The sequence below is a fragment of the Tyto alba genome, unplaced genomic scaffold (genome assembly GCF_018691265.1).
Source record: "Tyto alba isolate M040663 unplaced genomic scaffold, T.alba_DEE_v4.0 Super-Scaffold_33, whole genome shotgun sequence".
Classification (NCBI taxonomy): domain Eukaryota; kingdom Metazoa; phylum Chordata; class Aves; order Strigiformes; family Tytonidae; genus Tyto; species Tyto alba.
Genome location: NW_024881308.1, coordinates 974,500 through 996,065, shown reverse-complemented (window position 1 = coordinate 996,065; position 21,566 = coordinate 974,500). Strand labels below are relative to the sequence as shown.

At 41.4% G+C, this 21,566-nt stretch overlaps 1 protein-coding gene across 2 annotated transcripts in view; it reads left to right on the top strand.

Annotated features, from left to right (window-relative positions):
• Positions 1-21,566, top strand: part of NCOA6 (nuclear receptor coactivator 6) — a 46,862-nt gene that overhangs the window by 15,337 nt on the left and 9,959 nt on the right. For both annotated transcript variants that reach the window (XM_042800800.1, XM_042800802.1), the window contains exons 5-12: positions 806-961; positions 1,546-1,668; positions 3,121-3,249; positions 4,954-5,769; positions 8,653-8,799; positions 9,769-10,888; positions 17,144-17,265; positions 18,182-21,166. In XM_042800800.1, the coding sequence (XP_042656734.1) occupies positions 806-961; positions 1,546-1,668; positions 3,121-3,249; positions 4,954-5,769; positions 8,653-8,799; positions 9,769-10,888; positions 17,144-17,265; positions 18,182-21,166 (5,598 nt within the window). The remainder of the gene's footprint in view (positions 1-805; positions 962-1,545; positions 1,669-3,120; positions 3,250-4,953; positions 5,770-8,652; positions 8,800-9,768; positions 10,889-17,143; positions 17,266-18,181; positions 21,167-21,566) is intronic.

Here is a 21,566-nt window from a genome sequence, read left to right as displayed (position 1 = left end):
CAGAAAGCTAGAAACTGGAAGCTTATAAACCTATATTAGGAATATATTTTTAATTATCCTTGAATGAGTTTTGTAGCAATAATTTAATTAAGTACCACTTCAGATTAATATATTCAGCATGACCACCCTACCTTTTTGCTAATTCCCGCTTGTTACTTTTGAAACAACTGATCTATGTAGAAACACTTGTATGTAGAATAGGTTTGCAGAAAACCTGCAACTAAATATTTTGTGTGACTTCAATATTCTTTTTTTGCAGTGGATTGAACATATATATGCAGAAAAACTAAATAATATGGTAGAAATTAGTGAAATACTGTTTTGGCTCTGTTGGCACTGGGCTTCTAAAATGAAAGATGGTTTCACAAGCATTTGTAGAGCAGATATTTCAAGAATGAGGGTTTCATTCTTTTAGTTGTTTTTTTCACGCATCCATCTGATTCAGTAACAGATTTGCTAAATCTGTTTTATTAGATGTTTTCATATCTTTCCAAAGTAGTTTATCCACAGAATGTTTCAATTTTTGAGTAATATTATCAAGTGGTTGTGTAGGCTATTGCATTGGCTATCAATCGAGTAGTTTTTACGTTGCTAATTTTTGGAAAATCCCTAAAGTGGTTTGGCAGTATCGGTCATGGCACCAATACTGATGGAGAAATCTCCTGTACCTGTAGACTAAGCACTGATAATTTTCAAAGCCAAATAAGTGTTTCAGTTTTTTCAACTGTGCTTTTTTTACCATGTTATTTCATCATATGTGTTTGAAAACTGCCTTTGCACTGACTCTGACCATTTTTCTTTTAAGAATCCAAAAAGCTAAAACTGCAGAAGATAGAACCTTGGAACAGTGTTCGTGTTACCTTCAATATACCCCGTGAAGCTGCTGAGCGGCTGCGCATTCTGGCTCAGAATAATAACCAACAACTTCGTGACCTGGGAATTCTCTCAGTTCAAATTGAAGGTATTACACACCTAATTTGCTTTCAAAGGCGTTAAGCTAAAATTTAAGTATACTCAACAAACAATTTTCTGTACTTGGTTAATGTTGCAAAACTTCTAATTTAGTAAGTAGGAGAATGACTTCAGTGAAAACGTAGCTGAAAACTTTTATTCTTTCAAGAATAGGTTTAATGATAAAAATGATAGCTGAAAATCCTCTGAGACACCTCCTAAGAAATGTTTTTTGAGTGCTAGCCAACAAAATGCGCCCTGATTTTTTTTTCCCCTAATTGTTTCATATGAGGCTTTCTTAAAAACAAGTTTTCAGTGGATTTCACGATTAAAATATCCATTATGAACAATTGTCCAAGAGCACACTCGGGATGAGACCAAGGGCATTTAATGCTTGTCATGGTGTTTGTTTTTCTTAAAGTTGAAATCCGGAAGGTAAGGGTAGTACGACACATAACTGTCCTTCTGAAGAACTTTTTATACGTAAAAGTTTGTTCTTCCTTCCTTGACATCTTTTAAATGTCCTTTTGAAAATGTCTGTATTCTGCTTTTCTGTATATCATTCAGTTCACCCAAACTGTGCATTATTTTTAGGGGAAGGTGCTATCAATTTAGCCTTAGCTCAAAACAGAAGTCAAGATGTCCGAATCAACGGGCCCTTGGGAACAGGCAACTCTGTGCGAATGGAGACAGGGTTTCCCATGCAAGGGGGACAAGGTAAATTCCTTTGGTTTTTATTTGTTTAGCTTTATACACTTTGAAATTTGTTACTAAGCTAATCATAAGTTTTCACCGATTATAGCAGCTATTGTTTGCAGAATTATAATTGCCATTTTAATTAATGTGTGTTCTTGTTACTGTACTGTCAAACCATGTCCCACATTATGTAAACTAAATAGTTGGCTGCATTTTGTTCCACAAACACTGAAGTGATTTGGGTGGGGCAGATTAGTCTGTTTTGGGTTTTTTTAAGGGTTTGGTGGTTTGGGTTTTGGTGTTTTGTTTTTTTTACATAAGGAATGCTAAAGCAGATGGGTCTAGTATAGTGAATTCACTTTGAAATGTGTACAAAATACCACAGTTTTCGGTTTGGCTACCTTTATGAAAATGAGCATAAGCCTTTATTCAGTGTACAATAATCAATTATTTTAGATTAAATCCATTATAATTATAGGAAGGACAGGGCACTATCACTGTTGGTTCCTCTTTTTATTTTCTCATAAACTTTTGAGGTCTGATCATAAAGCACATATTTTGGCGGGGAGGTGTAGTTTTATTAAACTCTGCATTTTAGAGCATTGTATATGCATGACAAATAATTTTTAACTACAAAATCAGACTTTATGGAGAGTTAAAAGAAAGTTACTATGTAATTTATTTTAACAGCTGACTCATAAGGCAAAATAATTAGTATTTTAGTAAGTAAGATTTAAGCAATTAAAAATAACTGGGTGCTTTTTTTGTCACAGTTAATGAAAGATGCATGTGTAGCTGTTGATCAGAAGAAATGGAAAGAACATTTCACCTCTCTAGAAACCTGATTAAACAGTAGTTAAATCACTGTGCTTAACAAGGAATGTAAAACATTTAAAGAAAGGTTTGCTTTGAAAGCAGCTGCTCTAATCTTCATTGTGATGATCGTAAGATTAATTTACTGCCTGCAGGTCAACAATATAAATGTGAACAGTATAAGTATAACAACAATATAACCAACAGGTCAATGATATAAATGGTTTTATAAAATAGCAGCCTGTTGAAGTGAAACACTGACATTTTTCTCTCTTATAACACCTCTGTTACTTTCTAATATTGGATTTTGCAAAAACCTTAGTACATGTGTAACTTTGATACCATCTTGTCACTTGGTGACTTCCGTGGCAAGTCAGGCTCAAATAATTAATGAGTTGGTGGTATTTTCTTCTATAGCCTTTTTAAAGGTTTGGTGCTAAGGGAGAAGCTTCAGCATGACCTTGACTTGTTTTATGATAGGGAACCTAAGCTTTCAGATTGAGATATGTGTCCTCGAGTTATTTTGAACAAACAATTCTTAAAGTCTAAGGAAGTGTTTTATTAATAAATAAAACTTTTTATTGTTAAAAAAATAATATCTAAAATTCTTCTCTATGTAAAAATTGCAAGACTTGATAATTTTTATTTTTATTTTTTAAGGTTTAATAAGAATGAGCAATGCTGCAGCTGTCATGATGTCCCAGAGTGGAAATGTGCCCTCCTCTATGGTGGCAAGTGGTGCTAGTGCTGAGCTGCAGCCAAGAACACCTCGGCCTTCCTCACAGCCAGGTGGTAAAATTTAGTCCCAGTACTGACCTGAAAACTTTCTTGAATTTTTATTCTTCAGCACACAGGCTTGTGTGTGTACTCATAAGAGCACTCCAGAACTGACCTGGCATATTTCCCCTGTCCTTTCTGGGAGTTACTCTTTCTGTGCAACCCTCCCTGCCCCCATGAATCTGGTAAAACTTTTCAATTAATTCAGGTGCCTAATAAGTCACGAGCTTGCCTGGTATTTTGTTCAAATGCGTTGAGCAGTGGCAGTGGTATTTTTGCAGTAAAACTGTTGTGACTGAGATTTATGTTTAGATAAAGGTAGGAGAAGGGTTGGTTGAATGAGGCAGAAGTCTCCAGTAGGAAGCAAATGCACTAGACTTGAGGACAAGTGCTTTCCAGGAGGGGTAGGTAGACTCAAAGTTTAAGGATTGGGGGTTCGGGGGGTTGTGAATGTTTAGGGTTTATTCTTCACAGTTCTGCTAGTTCAAGTTACTTGCGTTTTGGCACTGCGGAAAAAGAGAGGGGATTATTACTTGTCCGTCTATGAAATGGTGGCAGTACTTGCCAACTTCTGCAGTATTTATTCTTACAGACAGCATGTTTTAAATGTTCTGGGAATATTAATTTATGATACTACCTTAATTCCTCATGCCGCTTTTTTTAACTGGCAGGGATAATAGCCCCAACAAGTGGGTTATACATACAAGCTGGAGAATAAGAGACTAGAGGGCAGCCCAATGGAAAGAAATCTGCGGGTTTGGGTTGATGGCAAGTTGAGTAAGAGTCAACAGCGAGCCCTGGCAGCCAAAAGGGCCAGCTGTGCCCTGGGGTGCCTCAAGCACAGCATCGCTGGCCCGTCGAGGGAGGTGACTGTCCCCCTCTACGCTGCACCACACCTCGAGCACTGTGTGCAGTTTGGGGCACCTCAGTGTATGCAGGACATCAAACTACTAGAGTGTGTCCGGAGGAGGGCGACCAAGATGGTGAAAGGTCTCGAGGGCAAGACTTACGAGGAGCGGCTGAGGTCACTTGGCTTGTTCAGCTTGGAGAAGAGAAGGCTGAGGGGTGCCCTCATCGCAGTCTACAACTTCCTCAAGGGGGGCAGCGGAGGGGGAGGTGCTGATCTCCTCTCTCTGGTGACCAGCGATAGGACACGAGGAAATGGAATGGAGCTGCGTCAGGGGAAGTTCAGATTGGACATTAGGAAAAGGTTCTTCACTGGGAGGGTGGTGGGTCCCTGGAACAGGCTCCCCAGGGAAGTGGTCACAGCACCAAGCCTGGCAGAGTTCAAGGCGCATCTGGACGATGCTCTTGGTCGTATGGTTTAGTTTTAGGTAGCCCTGCGAGGAGCAGGGAGTTGGACTCGATTATCCTTATGGGTCCCTGCCAACTTGAGGTATTCTGTGATTCTGCAATTCTAAGTATGTAGAAGGTGTACATTAGTCTGTAGCAGCAAGAGCTGTGGAGCTATTGTACTTTATTGTAGAGGTTATAAATTGATAAGACTTCGCTTCTTAGGATTCTCAAACATTTTGAAAATTTGTAGAGCATTGCCTGTTCTGTCTGTTGGAGAAATTGGAAGACTGGAGTGTGAATTTTTATGCGGAGTAAGCAAATGCAAGCAAGCAATTTACCCTCTCTTGGTTTGGGGTGGGTTTTGTCTACAGTAGGTTATTTTTTTTTTTTTTTATATATTTTTCTTTGCTATTTTAATAGATGCAATGGACCCACTCTTATCTGGGCTAAATATCCAGCAGCAAAACCATCCATCTGGATCTCTAGCTCCCCAGCTCCATTCAATGCAGTCAGTTCCTGTAAACAGGCAGATGAACTCAGCCAACTTTCAGCAGCTGCAGCAGCAGACGCAGTTGCAGACACGTCCTCCCCAGCCACATCAACAGCCACAGCAGGGTATTCGACCTTCATTTACTTCACCAGCACAGGTTCCAGTTCCCCCTGGCTGGAACCAGCTTCCTTCTGGAGCACTTCAACCTCCTCCAACCCAGGGAGCATTGGGTACATTGACAGTAAACCAGGGCTGGAAAAAGGCCCCATTGCCTGGACAAATGCAGCAGCAGCTTCAAGCAAGACCATCTCTAGCAACAGTACAAACTCCTACTCATCCTCCACCTCCATATCCTTTTGGAAGCCAGCAAGCTTCCCAGGCTCACTCAAACTTTCCCCAAATGAGCAATCCTGGCCAGTTTACTGCTCCTCAAATGAAAAGCCTTCAGGGAGGGCCCTCACGGGTTCCTACACCACTGCAACAACCCCACCTGACCAACAAGTCTCCTGCTTCCTCTCCCTCCTCCTTCCAGCAGGGATCTCCTGCATCATCTCCAACAGTTAACCAGACGCAGCAGCAGATGGGACCAAGGCCTCCCCAGAGTAGCACGCTTCCCCAGGGATTTCAGCAGCCTGTCAGTTCTCCTAGTCGTAATCCTATGGTGCAACAGGGGAACGTACCCCCCAACTTCATGGTGATGCAGCAGCAAAACCAAGGTCCACAAGGTTTACACCCTGGTTTAGGAGGTAAGAAGTACTGAGACCTTCTTTTATTTTAAAAAGAAAAGAAACATAAAATGGCTAGAACTGATGTTGCTGTTACTTTTGAAAAGATCCTTTAAAAGACAGAATAAAGGCATAGATTGAGTATAAAGTGAGCGTAGGTGAATTATCATCAGCATCACTTAATTTCTACTATGTATCTCTATCCTGCAGTGTCGCAGTGATAACCTAAGGGTAGACCATGGGCCACTGCAGAAAGAAATTGCTGTATACAGTTGCTTGTTACGGCTGCCATTTGTCTCTTGCCTTTAAGCAAATTCAGGATATTGAGAGATGGTGTAGGTTTTTTGTTTCGGTTTGGGGTTATTGTTTTTTTTTGGGGGGTGGCATTTTTTTTTGAGAAAGAGTGTAATAAGAACAAATTAACATTTTCTTTCTCTCTTCAGCTTCCTCTGTCACCATGTTTCCATTTTCTACAGCAGAAGTGAGGCATTATTTTACATCTTTCTTACTAAGCTGTGGATGTCTCTTCTTGACCTTGTCTTTATTTGTCATCAGTTTCTTCCCATATAAAAGAAGAAAGAGCTTTTTATTGCCGTGCTGTTATACTCCCTATTCTAAAATTAAGAGGTCAAGGCATGTTTTAACTTCCCCTTTGGCTGTGTTGTTTTTAGTTCTCTTCTCAGACCTCTGCACTCACGTCTTTTACTTACTACTCCTAGAATTCCTCTCTGACAGTGAAGGAATTTCATTTGTCAATCCCAAGATCTCTTTTGTGTCCTTGGTGGATTTTTCCCCTTGAGCTTTTTGTAGTTCTGTGCCAGGCTTGTAGCACTTCTCTGCTCACTCATTTGTTCATCTTTCCCTTGAATGGCTGCTCTCAGATACCCATACAGAAGCTCTTACTTAAACCTTGGAAATATTTTCTTTATGTACTTAGAGATGATAAGCCATATTCTTTGTCTGCCCACACGCACACATATATATTCTAATTTCTTTCATTCTCACATTGTACATCTGAAATCCATCCAGGAAGCTGTAAGGAATACCCATTTCTTGGTCTGCTGATCTGGACAAGCTTCTTTTCACTCTCTGTACCGTGGGTCTCATTTGAATTCAGATGAATTTGATTCAGAATAATTGTCTCAGTTTCAGGGTTCTCCTCTTCCAGACTGTTCTTAGGACCTGCCAGTGCCCTATACTTGGTATATCTTATCTTGTCTCCATCTGGAAGCAGTTATTTATTATTTATTACGGTCACGTTTCTCTACGGTTTTGCCTCACCAGCCATATGTCCCCATCAGGAGTCATTTTCTCTAGATGTCATAGCCACGACCTTTAGATAGTATAACCTCTGTATTCTCCTTCCTTTCTAAGTAAGCCTACTACAAACAAAACCCTACTATTTTGAGTTAAAAATGGCACCCAAAATAAACTATCAAAATACGTTACTTGGACTCACCCTAGAGTGCTAAAATCAGTAATCCTGCTGTGAGCTCTATCCTCAGCTGATTTTAGAAGACAGGATTCCATTGGTTTCAACGAAGCTGTGTTGTTTCTACTTGCTGAGATTTTTGCCTGCCTTCTGCGCATGCTTATTGCTTGCTGTAATTCATATGTTAATTAAGTTGTAATTATGGATATTTCCATTATTAAGCCATCTTGTATTGTGTTAATTAAGTTGTAATAGCATACTTTTCAATTTTTAAACCATCTTGCATTTAAAAGTTTGCAGTAAATGAATACATTCAAACGCTTTCCATTTTACCTAGTTAATTTAACAAATCAGAATTTGCATTAGATTTGGAGTAGGCCGAGTTAACACTTCTTTTTTCTCAGATCAAGCATCTCTATATGCAAAACTTCCCTAAAAGCTTGGCAGAACTGATACTGGAGTCTAGTGATGTGGTATTTCAAGAAGTATACGTTCCATATTTGCACATGTGTCTTGCTTAACCTGGAAACTTGATTATCTTGAAATATTAGTTACAAATCTAAGACCAAATGACTTAACACAAGCAATACAATTAAGCGTGCAAGAAATCTGTAACTGTAGAACGAACCGAAGCCAAATTCTGTCTGTCTGTCGTGGGTCAGAAAAATAAGGGAGGAGAGGGTTGCTTTCTAGGTCTGTGGCATCGTATGTTTGACAGCAAGTTAAAAAGAAGTGGGTTCTGTTAAACCCATTTATGCTGCTGCTGAAGTTGGCAGAGGGGAATTTTTACTCTCTTGTGCCAGGGTAGTGGTGATGTTTTGATATGTCAGAAGTGTGGGCATTATGCCAGATAGGGGCCTGATAGAATTCCTTGCTCTTGCAGGAGGAATAGCAGGGTTACCTGAATGAGCAGCCGTTCTGGAGCCTGAACATGGTGTCTCATGAGGTTATTCAGACCAGTCTGGGTTGAGAAGTTGCTTTGAGTGTGTGTATATACCACAGCAGTGCAAAGGAGTGTGTATCTGGTGTGTTATAGTGAGAGTTGTTGTTGAGAGGAGCACATCACTGTAGCAAAAATGCAAGTTATTTGTGTTTGTGTACATGGAGTAAGTTAAGGGCCTGATTAGAGTTGAGATGCAGTAGAGAAGAAAACAGCAAACTATGTTACTTTAATTTTCAGTTTTTAAGAAGTCAAACATGAACTTTTTGCCTTCTATGTGGGTTGTGTACTTAAATTACAGTTTGAACTGAGTCATAGTAGCTTGTTAGACAGAATTATTACACAGATACGAACTAGAAATATATTGTGGGTTTTGTATATTGGCAAAAAAGACTTTCTGCCTAAACTTGCAGTGTGGCAATACAGACTCTGAGGTATTCTTCCTATCATACTCCAATTATAGATTTTATCTTTTGTTGTTGTTGTTGTTCCCATTTTCCATACTTACTAATAAGAAAATTCTTGTGTTCAGGAATGCCCAAGCGCCTCCCCCCAGGGTTCCCTGCAGGCCAGGCCAACCAGAACTTCATGCAAGGTCAGGTGCCTTCCACAGCTCCAGGAGCACCGGTGAACAGCGGAGCGCCACAGCTGCAAACTAGCCAAAATGTGCAGCACACAGGTCTGTTTGGAATGTGGTGTTCCTCAGTTTTTTCTTTTTTGTAGAAAATTACACTTTTACTTGTGTAATACAGATACCAAAATGATAAACTGTAGTCATTAATAGGGAGTTAGGTAGCTGGGACTTCAGGAGCATTCTGTGTATATTGCTAAATAGGGAAAAGAAAAGCAGGAGGCTGGTCATGTTTTTCAGAGAACCCAACTATTATTGATCAGGACTGTGATACTAGGATCCAGAAGTATCTGTTAAGAAATTGAATGGAACTAGCACTGAAATTGGGAGGCTAGGGGTAATAAAGATACAACACAAAAGGAACTTCTTGCGCAGGAAAAAAAAAAACCAGAAGTGTGCTATTATTTTAGAAGCAGAATGACAACATAATCTCGTTCTGCTTTGAAAAGATTATTTATTAGTTACTTTGAAAGTTTTGGAAGACTCCTTACAGTCAGGCGTGTAAAAAAATCTTTAGTTCACAAAGGTTTCCATTTAACAATGCAATTATTATTGTTTTATCTGGATTATGGATACCCTGATAATGTCATGTTATCAGAACTCCATGTATATTTATTTTTTTAACCCATTATGAAATAACCTAAAGGTTTGAAGCTTATTTTGGTTAGGAATTACTCTGTTGAGTTAGGTGATATTATGGAAGATTTTCAAACTTGCATACAGATAACTGAAATTAAGCTTCTTTTATGTCTTCTGCAGTGGGGTACATGTGAAGTACTGGTCTAAGTGTTTATTTTTAGAAGTATGGTGTTCTGTTTTGACAACTAACATGTATCTGTATCGTCAAACATTGCATCACAGCAGTGCAAATATGTCAGATATTCAAGTTCATTGGTAAAGGGAGAAAAACAATTTTGGATTACTTACTCAACATCAAAAGTTGTGAAATCCCTTATACCACTCCAATCAGTTTCTTACTGGCGCTTTTTTTTTGTTTGGTTTGTTTTTTTTTTTAAGGTGGTCAAGGATCTGGACCTCCTCAAAATCAGATGCAAGCACCACATGGCCCACCAAATATGATGCAGACCAATCTAATGGGACTTCATGGAAACATGAACAACCAGCAGGCTGGTGCTAGTGGAGTGCCACAAGTTAACATGGGCAACATACAAGGACAGCCTCAGCAAGGACCACAGTCTCAGCTTATGGGAATGCATCAGCAAATTGTATCCTCTCAAGGACAGATGGTAAACATTCAGGCTCAGGGATCGCTGAACCCTCAAAACCAGATGATACTTTCTCGAACTCAGCTCATGCCGCAAGGCCAAATGATGGTGACACCGCAAAACCAAAATCTTGGTCCTTCTCCCCAAAGGATGACCCCACCCAAACAGATGATTCCCCAGCAGGGACAACAGATGATGTCTACACACAATCAGATGATGGGACCTCAGGGCCAGGTCTTGTTGCAGCAAAACTCGATGATGGAACAGATGATGACCACTCAGATGCAAGGAAATAAACAGCCCTTTAGTACTCAAAACCAATCCAGTGTTATGACGGGGCCAGCTCAACTGATGAGAGGACCAACCCCAAACATGCAAGGAAACATGGTGCAGTTCACTGGGCAGATGATGGCACAGCAAGGCCCTGTGAATGGTAATCCTTCTCAGGTTATGGGAATTCAAGGGCAAGTTTTAAGACCCACTGGACCTGGTCCTCACATATCTCAGCAACTTGGGGATACTGCTACTACAACAAATAATGATGTGAACTTGTCACAGATGTTACCTGATGTTCCTGTGCAGCAGCCAAACATGGTGCCTTCTCATATGCAAGCAATGCAAGGAAACAACAGTGCTTCAGGGAGTCATTTCTCTGGCCATGGGCTGCCTTTCAATACGGGGTTTAGTGGAACGCCAAATGGGAATCAGATTTCCTGTGGGCAGAATCCTGTTTTTCCTGTCAATAAAGATGTTACGCTCACAAGTCCACTCTTGGTTAACCTTCTACAAAGCGATATATCAGCAGGACACTTTGGTGTGAACAACAAACAAAATAATCAGAATGCTAACAAGCCAAAGAAGAAGAAGCCTCCAAGGAAGAAGAAAAATAATCAACAACTAGAACAAGCAACGTATGTTTAATATTGCATTATTTTTATAAGGGGCATGGGGAAGCTCCGTAGACAATGTCAATATTTTTTCAGCAAGTATGGGGTGGGAAAGGACCTGTATTATTTCATATTTTAGCCATTTCTCTCAAGAGTTAAATGATAACCTGCTGGCAAGTCTGCCACTGGAAAGTTCGTTCAAGATTTAAAAAAAACCATGCCAACGTCCCTGCTCGGTTATAAACCCAATTACAAGAGCACTGTTCCTTACATTTACTGGGTAAAGGAAGTGTAGAATGTGGCACACGGTGCCACAGCCCTGGAAAGAGGAGGCTGCCTTTTTTAAGCGGTCTGATAGCTACAATCAGAGGTTGGGAAGTACTTTCAGAAGAACTAGAAGCCTCCATATAATATGTGCAGTAGAGGTTTTTGCAGGGTTGTTTCCTGAATTATATGTATATCCTGTCTGGAGCTGAGCCAGACTTCTCTTTCAGTTGAAGCTGCAGCTAGAATGTAGAGGGAGGAATCTGGTACTTTCTGAGTATGAGGATAACAAGCCCAAGCAGTGCCTGGCCTAGGAGAGTTTGGGAAGGAAAAAAACCCACAACTCTTGAGAGGGAAGAGGCAAATTGATAATATTGAGAGATAATGAATGTACCTGTTCAGTGGAAATATGAGATTGCTGAATCTCTTCATTACTTTTTGGCCAGCATATTCTTCACTGGCCAGCTGTCTTGTAACCTTTTGCTGTTGGCAGTCTACTAATACCAGGACAGAGTGGTAGACAACTGCTGCTGTACCATTATTCAGCTAAAATGGTAAAGGCAGATATGATTCTCATTATTCTGATGGTGCAGATGGGCCACAGGGGCATTGATGGGAATCCACCTGATGGAACTTCTGGGGACCGTTTCCAGTTTGCTTTAGAAAAAAAAAAAAGGAAAAACTTGGCACAGAAAATTTTAACACATGAATATCCAATTTTCAACGTTAAATTCTTAAAAACAAACAAAAATGTAGCAATGGCACATTAAGCTACTGGCGTGGCTCTGATTCCACCAGTCACATTCCTTTGAATAGTCATTATAAGTCTTTAACCTGAAGTTTATGCTACCTTTTCCAGAGACAGATGTCCAGTTCAGTGCAAAGAGTGGATGGCATTCAAGTACTAAGAATTATTCAATATTTTATTTTTTCCCTTGGTTATTCAGTGCATAGCCCCAGCCTGCATTTTCTGCACAATGTCAAGATTCCTTCATGAAGATGGAATTGATTTTCTCATGGACATTTTGGTTCTGGACTGAAACCACTCAAGTCATCTATAGCAAGTGATGTTTTGTGACGATCATTAATTGGCTTAATTAGTACTAAAATAAAATGCAGGAGCTGTTATGTGCACTTTGGAGGTGCAGAAATGCTGCATAGCAAAGGTGTAAAGCAAAGCATGGTATAATTTAATAGGTCTTGAAAGAAGTCTTTTAAATACATGCTGTATAATTACATGAGGTCATGGTATGGCTTGTCAGCTCAGTGCTTGCAAAACAAGCCACGATGTCAGATTAAATCTGAAGGAGTACAGTCTATGGCCAGCTGTGCAAACTAACTCAGCTAGAACTAAGTGGCCAAGGTGTGAACAGACTGCAACTTCGGGGTGACTTGGAAACCATAACTGAGATACCAGCTCATCTCTTGCAGTGCCTCACTTGTTATGCCTCATCAGCTTCTGAACTGTGTAGAACGGGGCTCCTTTGTGCCGCGGTGGGTGGGCCCGGGGAACCATGGCCCATCCTGCTGCAGTGCTGCTGCGAGGAGCAGGGCAGGGCTGTACGTGGTGGTGTGCCAAGCTTTCTAGCTGTGGTACTGGGGCTACATGGAAGGGAGATACATGAAGGCATGTAGGTGTCTTCATTTTGCCATTCCAGAAATTTTAAGTGCAAGTAATTTAGCAAGAGTGGGTTGTAAGAGTGTATTGCACAAGGCAGTGTCGTGATCCAGTTGTAAAGAATAGTAGAATGTGCATCTTCCTGCTTTTGGTACTTTAGATTCTGCAGGGAGTCTCAAATAAATAGCAAGCAGATATTTTCCTGTTTGTTGTTCAGCTGACATTCAGAGCTATCCAGACATCTTTCAAACAATAACAATGTCTTACATTTCTAGGTAGGAAAGATCTGGTGCTATGTGTAAAAAATAAAATGCTTCAATTCTAAATAGTTTCCAATAAAATAATAGTAACCACTACTGTAGCAAACTGTCTTACCATGGAGATGATGGAGGGTTCAGATAGAGCAAATGAGTTGGCACTCTCTTCTGAAAAGAAAATCCGTTGTTAAAGAAAAGCCTTGTTAGGATTTTGCTTTCACTGTTCTTACTGATGATCACCCAGATTCAATGTGGCCTGGGAATATTAATAAATGTATATATAAAGCTCTCCTCTGAGCTTACAAAGCCCCACAAGACTCTTTGCTTGGTAAAAAGTGTTCGCAATAAAAGCAGCCTAAATTACAGCTTTCCGACTGAAGTATGACAATTCAAAAGAATTCTTAGCTCTTAAGGCTTTTAATCAGATTTCAGTATGCTTAACAAAGGAAATACCACTTTGTACGTATTCTATCACTTAAATTTTCAGTGAGTGTTCTCTTGCCATTGCTACCTGCAGAATACTGTTTTGGCACCTGATATGGATTAGCATTTTGTTTCTTAATGGGCTATATATTAATAATTTTATCCTTGCAGGAGCATTAAGAAGGGAGCTATACTTATAAATGTTTTTTGAGATTATTCTCCAGCAAAAGGAGGGCGACTGCAGTGAAAGCTGGCTGTAATACCTTCCTGCCTCATTCGTTCTTGGCTTCCCCAGCATCATTAGGCAAGCTCAGCATTTTCCTATCTTGGAATTGCTGATTCTGTTAAATCTGATTTGGATCACTTCCTTCTGCATCAGAAACAAATAGGATGCTTTTCATCTCTTCTTCTTTGTCATTCTGCCTCAGAAATTTTAGAATTCAGAACAGCAAACCTTGTGTGGAAATGCAGCTAATTTGATGAACATGCTAAAAATTACTGGTTTTTTTTTGCATAGAAATAATTTCTGAGTTGTAATAATACAGTAACAAAAGTACCATTAGTAATATGGTTTGTAGACTGAGCCATATTGGAATGTAAATAGGATAAGTGAGCTATTGAAAGAGTTTATTCAGCTGACTAAAATAGTTTTAAGGGTTTGCTTAATTGAGCAACTCAACATCAGGAAAAGTAGGTTGTTTAAAAGTGATTGCAGTATTCAGTGTGAAGTGTGATGTGCAGATGGTGGACAGCACTGCAGGACAAAGAAGTTTTTCTCAACCAGATTCAGAGAGCTTTTAACTGTAGGTCTGGAGGTGACAGTCCCCCTGTAAACATGGGAAATGAAGCTCATTTAATATCAGAGGACAAGTGCCTTTCTGTAAGGGCAGGTTGTTTCAGAGCGTTGTACTGTGTTGGCAGGGCTGGTTCTGCTTGCATCTGTAGTGTAATTTTATTTTTGCACACCTTATTTCAGCATCTGCAGCCCTTTTTGGTTTTGTTTTGGGTTTTTTTTTGTCTTCTGGACTTCTCTCTCTACTCTGATGAAGGATTTTGTATCTGAAGGTTGTGCTTGAGAATGCAGCTGGTGGAACAAAGGGTTCACTTATGACAATCCATGCTGTACTTAATGTAGTTTGTTTGGGTTTTTTTAACATCCAGAGCAATAGGAAAGAAGAAAAAATATGGAATATTTGTCCCTCTTACAGAAACTTCTCATCTTGCTTGTTATCTGTATTCAAAATTTGGGTTTTATTGGTGAGTGGTGGTTGCTAAATATGCCCAGTGAATTTCAGCTACATTCAAAATTGAAGTTATGTTTACATTTTCCAGCAATTACAGTAGCAATCTTTCCTATAGTAACTGCTCTTCTTTGCTAGCAAATAAAACTCATGCCTGTTTTGCAAGGTTTGTGTAGCTTGCCCAATTAGGCCCATCTGGAAGGAGATGTTTTCTAAGAATTGATTTTGTACTATGATTGTGTTCTAGGTTAAACCCGTTTGTGCATTGATACTCTGCATCAGCTTTTATCTGACCTTTAAATGTAGCGTTTTTCATCTCCCACCATTATAAAGAAATCATAAATAGCAAAATTACAAATTTAAGTTTGTATTCGCAATTTTAGGCAGTTATTCGAGGTCATGTTGCTGGCACCTGCATCAAAGGCTGCAGTTCCTTTGGGTGATTTTGCTGCCAGAATTTTTGTTTATTTGTGGCTGCTAATAGAATGCTTCTGGGGCATGTGTATGCATTTTACCAGTTTCCATCAAATTTATTGGTGGAGGCATGTAAACATACAACAACTGAGTCACAAAAGTTGGTGGTGTGCTGGATTAGACAAAAGGGTTCACTCCAGCTGCTTTCCTTGGCAATACTTGCCCACTCAGCAGCAGTGCTTGGAATGGTTCTGTGTTTGCCCCATTTCTTATCTTTCTTCTCTCTTGGTTTATGTTCTACCCAGTTTTGACCTGTGAAAGTTCAGGGATTTTCAAGTCACATACTGCTTTTTGGACGTTGGTCGAGTAGTTAATAGGACATTAGGACAGGCCTGGGTCTTTCCATGTCAGCTGCATGGATCCCAGAAACTGTTAACTCTCATATCAAATACGATAGATCTCTGCCTTTATATGCTTCACATTCTTCTTTTGCTGAAAATTTCTTTTGTCCTTGGCATTTCTGCGTGATTCTGCCTCTCTTTGTTGTCAGTGGACTTATTTTGACATCTTTAATGTTAACTTGGAGCTTTTATTACATAGATCTCCCTATAGCCTTCATGAAGCCAATAAGCAGTTAAAGTCTTTTCATCTCTCTTTATCTTACATCCTCTGACCATATATATATATTGATTGCTATAGAAACTTGTTTTATTCTAAGTCTGCAGAAGCTGTCTTGATTCAGTGGAAGTATTGGGCATTGAATCTGAACAATTTTAAATTGTCCTACAGTCTCCTGGTGCATCAGGTACCCCTGGAGAACAACATGGGGGTATTAGTGGATGGAAAACTGCCTGTGAGCCAGCCCCGTGCGCTCTCAGCCCAGAACCCACCTGTGCCCTGGGCTGCAGCCAGAGCAGGGGGGGCAGCAGGGCCAGGGAGGGGATTCTCCCCCTCTGCTCCGCTCTGGGGAGACCCCCCTGCAGTGCCGGGGCCAGCTCGGGGGCCCCCAACAGCAGAAGGACCCGGAGCTGCTCGAGCGGGGCCAGAGGAGGCCACGAAGATGCTGGGGGGGCTGGAGCAGCTCCCCTGGGAGGCCGGGCTGAGAGAGTTGGGGGGGTTCAGCCTGGAGAAGAGAAGGCTCCGGGGAGCCCTTCGAGCGGCCTCCCAGGGCTTAAAGGGGGGGGCAGGAGAGGTGGGGGGGGACTCTGGGTCAGGGGATGGGGATAGGATGAGGGGTGACGGGTTTAAACTGAAAGAGGGCAGATTTAGATGACAGGTAAGGCAGAAATCCTTCCCTGTGCGGGGGGTGAGGCGCTGGCCCAGGGTGCCCAAAGCAGCTGTGGCTGCCCCCTCCCTGGAAGGGTTCAAGGCCAGGTTGGACGGGGCTGGGAGCCCCCTGGGCTGGGGGAAGGGGGCCCTGCCCGGGGCAGGGGATGGCACTGGGGGGGCTTTAAGGTCCCTTCCAACCCAAACCATTCTGTGATCACTCACAGAGCCTCTGTATCCCACAAAGGTCTGTTCTCTGGCAGGTGACTTACAATGTCTGGTATGTCAGTGCATTTTTGCTGACATGTTAACAGAGGTTTCTGATACCCTGAGCTAGTCACTTCTGGGTCCAACACTGGAAGAAATGGTGCTACCATTAAAATAAATTTCTGTGCATCTACTCATGATACTTGCTAATCTATACAGACATCACAAAGATATTAGAGGGAAGCTGATTAAATATATATGTCTGTGTCATTTGAAATATCCATTGTCATTCTCTTAGTTACAAAACTCAGATTCAAGGTAGAAACAAAGGAAAGAAATGTTTAAGATCAGTAGAGTACCAGGCAAATCGTTTCCTTTTCTGTAGCATTTAGGGCATAGAAGTAACTGTCAGCAGACCTGGGCTCTGTGTTCAAGTTTGTTACGTTATATCAGAGGTAGTGGTGCATTTTAGTGAGTTGCAGGTCTGTGAAAAGTGCTAGGAATTAATTGCTTGAGTACTTAGTTATGGAAGCAGAAGTGAAACACTGATGTGAGGGCTAGGTCTTAATTGAAATTATTTTTCTTTCAGTTCTTCAGAACCACGTCCAGCTGGCCTGGAGGAGAGTGATCAGTCGTCAATGTCTGGAGAACAAGGAATGAATTTAGATAATTCAGGCCCTAAACTTTCAGATTTTGCAAGTAGGCCACCAGGTAGTAGGATTTTTCTGTGGATTATCTGAATGTACTAACTATAAGAGCTTTTAACTAATCTTTGTGACAGTTCTATTTTATTTGTGTTATCACACATTCAAATCCAGAGTTTTTTCTTCCTAGTAAGTACTGGTACCATTATTTAATTGTTTTCTTTGAATTAGGTCAAAATGAAGAGGTGGCCACATTCTGATGTATCATCCTGTAGGTATCATATTGAATACTGGAGAGTTACTCAGCCATAACACAATTGATAAAAAATTTCTGTATTTCTAGCTGTAGCACAGACTAATGCCTTAAAAATTAAACATTAATCAATAGCTGATTTTTCAGAATTAAGAAGTAGAGGTTGCAGTTCGAATTACCATTTGCACATAGGGAGTATTAAACCCAAAGTCTGTGAAGGAATTTATATTATAAGCCACGTGGGTCGTTTTTAGCACTGTTTTTGGCCAAGTAATACATGGCAGATTCTACTTTGTACACCAGAAAATGTCAGCTCTGTAGCACATATGCTGGTCCATGTACCACAGGGCCTGTCATACTCTTTGTTTTAAGGAGTATTAATTAGTGAAAATCCAGCTCTGCATTAGTAAGTAAAAGCAAGCCCATGGACAGTTGCAGAGACTTTGCAGGTGACGTGAATCTGGAGTAATAGCTAGTGGCTGGTAAAGTACACGAAGAGATCTCCAATTAAATGTCATGCAAGCCATTCATACATTAAGTAAAAATACCTTTAAAAATTAAGTAAAATCTTTGTCCGTATTTATAAACTTGTTGTATTAATGTGGCTCTCGCAGAAGAGAAACAGGCTCCTGGCTATACATTTTATTTGATTCTGTTCATTAAACAAGTTCTGCTTTTTCTGATTTTTTTTTTTGTTGTTTTTAATGAATGTATCATTTTGTCATCTTAGGTTATCCATCTCAGCCAGTGGAACAAAGGCCACTTCAGCAGATGCCACCTCAACTCATGCCACATACACAGCAGCCGCAGGCGCAGCAGCCACAGCCGCCACCACAGCAAGCCCAGGCACCACCACAAACACCACAGCAGCAGCAGCAGCAGATGATGATGATGCTTATGATGCAGCAGGATCCCAAATCAGTCAGGCTTCCTGTACCACAAGGAGTTCACCCACCTAGAGGGCCTCTGAATCCAGATGTTCAACGAATGCCAATGCAGCAGAGTGGTAACATGCCAGTAATGGTTAACATCCAAGGTCCTGGATCAGTGCCTCCATCTCCTGATAAACAAAGGATTTCCTTGCCTGGCAATCCTCCTCTGGGAAATAATGCAAGAAAAATGGTTTATCAAGATAACGTACAGAATCCTTCCAGCTCACCCCTCGGAGAGGTTTCATCAGTATCCTCCCTTCCAGAAGGAAGTGGAGCTGAAGGCCCCCCAGCATCAGGAGCTCAGAATAATTTGACGTCTCATTTAGTAGTTTCACAGAACCAAGTACTGATGACAGGACCCAAGCCTGGACCATCCCCACTTTCAACTGCCCAAGGTGCAAGTCCCCAGCAGCAGTCTAATACTCTGCCTGGCGCTCTTACACACCATTTTCCAAATGTTGCCACCCCATCTCAAACTTCAAGGCCTAAAACCCCAAACAGAGCAAGCCCAAGGCCATACTATCCTCAGACTCCTAATAACCGTCCGCCTAGCACAGAACCATCAGAAATTAGCTTGTCTCCAGAGAGACTCAATGCTTCTATAGCTGGTCTTTTCCCTCCCCAGATTAATATTCCTTTACCTCCCAGACCTAATCTCAATAGAGGATTTGATCAGCAGGGTCTTAATCCCACTACTTTGAAGGCCATTGGACAGGCCCCATCAAATCTCACGATTAACAATCAGTCTAGTTTTGCTGCCCCACAGTCACACAAATTGGAAGGCGTGGTCATTAATTCAGGAAAACAAACCAACTCTGGAGGAACAAAGAGAGCAAGTCCAAGCAATAGTCGAAGGTCCAGTCCTGGATCCAGTAGAAAAACTACACCAAGCCCTGGCAGACAGAATTCAAAAGCAGCTAAATTATCATTGACAGCTCAGCAGAATCCACCTCTCCTGCAGAACATGGAATTACAAAGAAGTATGATGGCTGGTCCCTCTTCTTTGCCAACACCTGTGACTACAAGTTTTCAAAATAATAACATGCTAAATAATCAGAATCCTGCAATTTCTGTACCTGCTATGACTGGCATTCCTGAAGACAATAAAGAGAGCCTTAGTGTGCCTCAAGATAATGAGTGTCAAAGTGTACAAGGTGTCCAAGGTAACAAAGACCAGCCCAGTATTGAACTAAAAGGTATCCCTACTCCAGAAATTAAAATGTTGGTTCCAGAAGAACAGTCAAAAAAAGATGGGCAAGCCTTAGACACCACTAAGCTTCCAGTCTTGGAGGAAAGTAAAACCATGGTCTCTCCAGCTATGAGGGAGGCACCAACTTCTTTAAGTCAACTTCTTGATAATTCTGGAGCTCCTAACGTAACCATTAAGCCCCCTGGGCTGACTGGTCTTGAAATGGCACCAATAGTCACCACTGGTGAGGAGCTAAAGAAGGTAGCTGTCATTCCTCCACTGCAAGATTCATTCTCAGGCAAAGAGCCATCTAACTCACTTAGCTTGCCTCAAAATAATGAGCCCGGTACAAATACAGGGCACCAGGACTTGGGAGAAATAAACTCAAATGTTGCACAGAGTGTTCCTCCAGTAATGCAAAGGCCTGTCAGCTCTTCTTCTATTTCAGGTCCTTTGCCCCCCAACCAGATAACAGTTTTTGTAACTTCAAACCCTATTACATCTTCTGCTAATACATCAGCACCGTTGCCATCTCACTTGCAACCTGCGTTAGTGTCAACTGTTGTCACAATGCCCAACGTAGGGAGCAAAGTTATGGTTTCTGAGGGACAGTCAGGAGTTCAGTCTAATGCCCGGCCACAGTTTATTACACCCGTTTTTATAAACTCATCGTCAATAATTCAGGTAATGAAGGGCTCTCAGTCAAGTACTATTCCAGCAGCCCCCATGACTTCTAACTCTAGTCTGATGCCTCAGTCGGTCGCAGTTGTTGGTCCTTTGCACATACCACAGAATATAAAGTTTTCCTCTGGGCCCACTCCTCCCAGCACGTCATCCAGCAGTCCTGTTTCTAGTATTCCCACCAGCAGGCCGCTTGTTCTTAATCCCTTGGCACCTCCTGTTCAGCTGCCTTCTCCCGCTACAACTGCTTCCAGTGTTCCTTCCCATCTTCCCGCTCAGCGAGTCAAAGACTTCAGCCCAGAGGAGACTTCTTCTCAAAGCGGTGGGTCAAGTGAGCAGGGCTCTGTTACAGCAACGCAGTCTGGGCCTGTTGTTTCACCTCTTCTTACGAGTAGTCCGGGATCTGGGAACAGACGCAGCCCTGTTTCATCGAGTAAGGGAAAAGGAAAAGTAGACAAGATTGGCCAACTCTTGCTGACTAAAGCATGCAAGAAAGTCACTGGCTCCCTTGAGAAAGGGGAAGAGCAATATGCTCTGGATGGAGAAGCAGAAGGTCAGGGACTGGAAACATCAGTCTCAAATAGTTTGGGAACAGAGCAATCACCAGCAGAACTAGATAATAAAACTGTGATACCTCCAGCACCCAGTCTTATAAAACAGAGCACTTCTGGGCCTGGCAATTCGAGTGTCAGCACTGCAGCTGCTGCTCCTGCCTCCTTGTCTCCAAGTGTATCAACAAGCACTCCTCCTACAAGTGTACTGTCGGTTGTAACCACTCCTGCAGTCCCAGACCCTGCGGCTGCAGCACCCAGCACTAATGGTAGTAACCACAGCGGCTTACCAGCTGAGCAAGCGGGGGTTGGTGTGGCAGAGGAAAAAGCAGGAGCGCATCAGGAACTGCTACAAATTGCAGGTAAGTCCAATGCTACCCTGCATAAATGGAAGAAATGAGATTGCTTTTGTAAACTTCCTAGGTGCATTTTTCCACAAACATAATAAAATTTAGACACTGTAGCTGAGACTGACAACTGCTTTTTTGTTTGTAATATCTGGGTGATACACAGGCTTGTATTTCACTAAGATTCACGTTTCCGGTGTTTGATTTCCATTTGCTCCTTAATTGAGGTATTTGTCATGAACATATGATGCAATAAGAGAGGAGTGTCTTCACATAACTGTTAGAAGTGGCGAGGAAAAGTGGATGTATCGGTAATGACAAAAGAAATACTTAAGGTGCCTTTGATACGGGTAGATACACTGGTATTCTCCTTCACTCTTGCCAGAGACTTTCTATTTTTGTAATTTATTTCAAT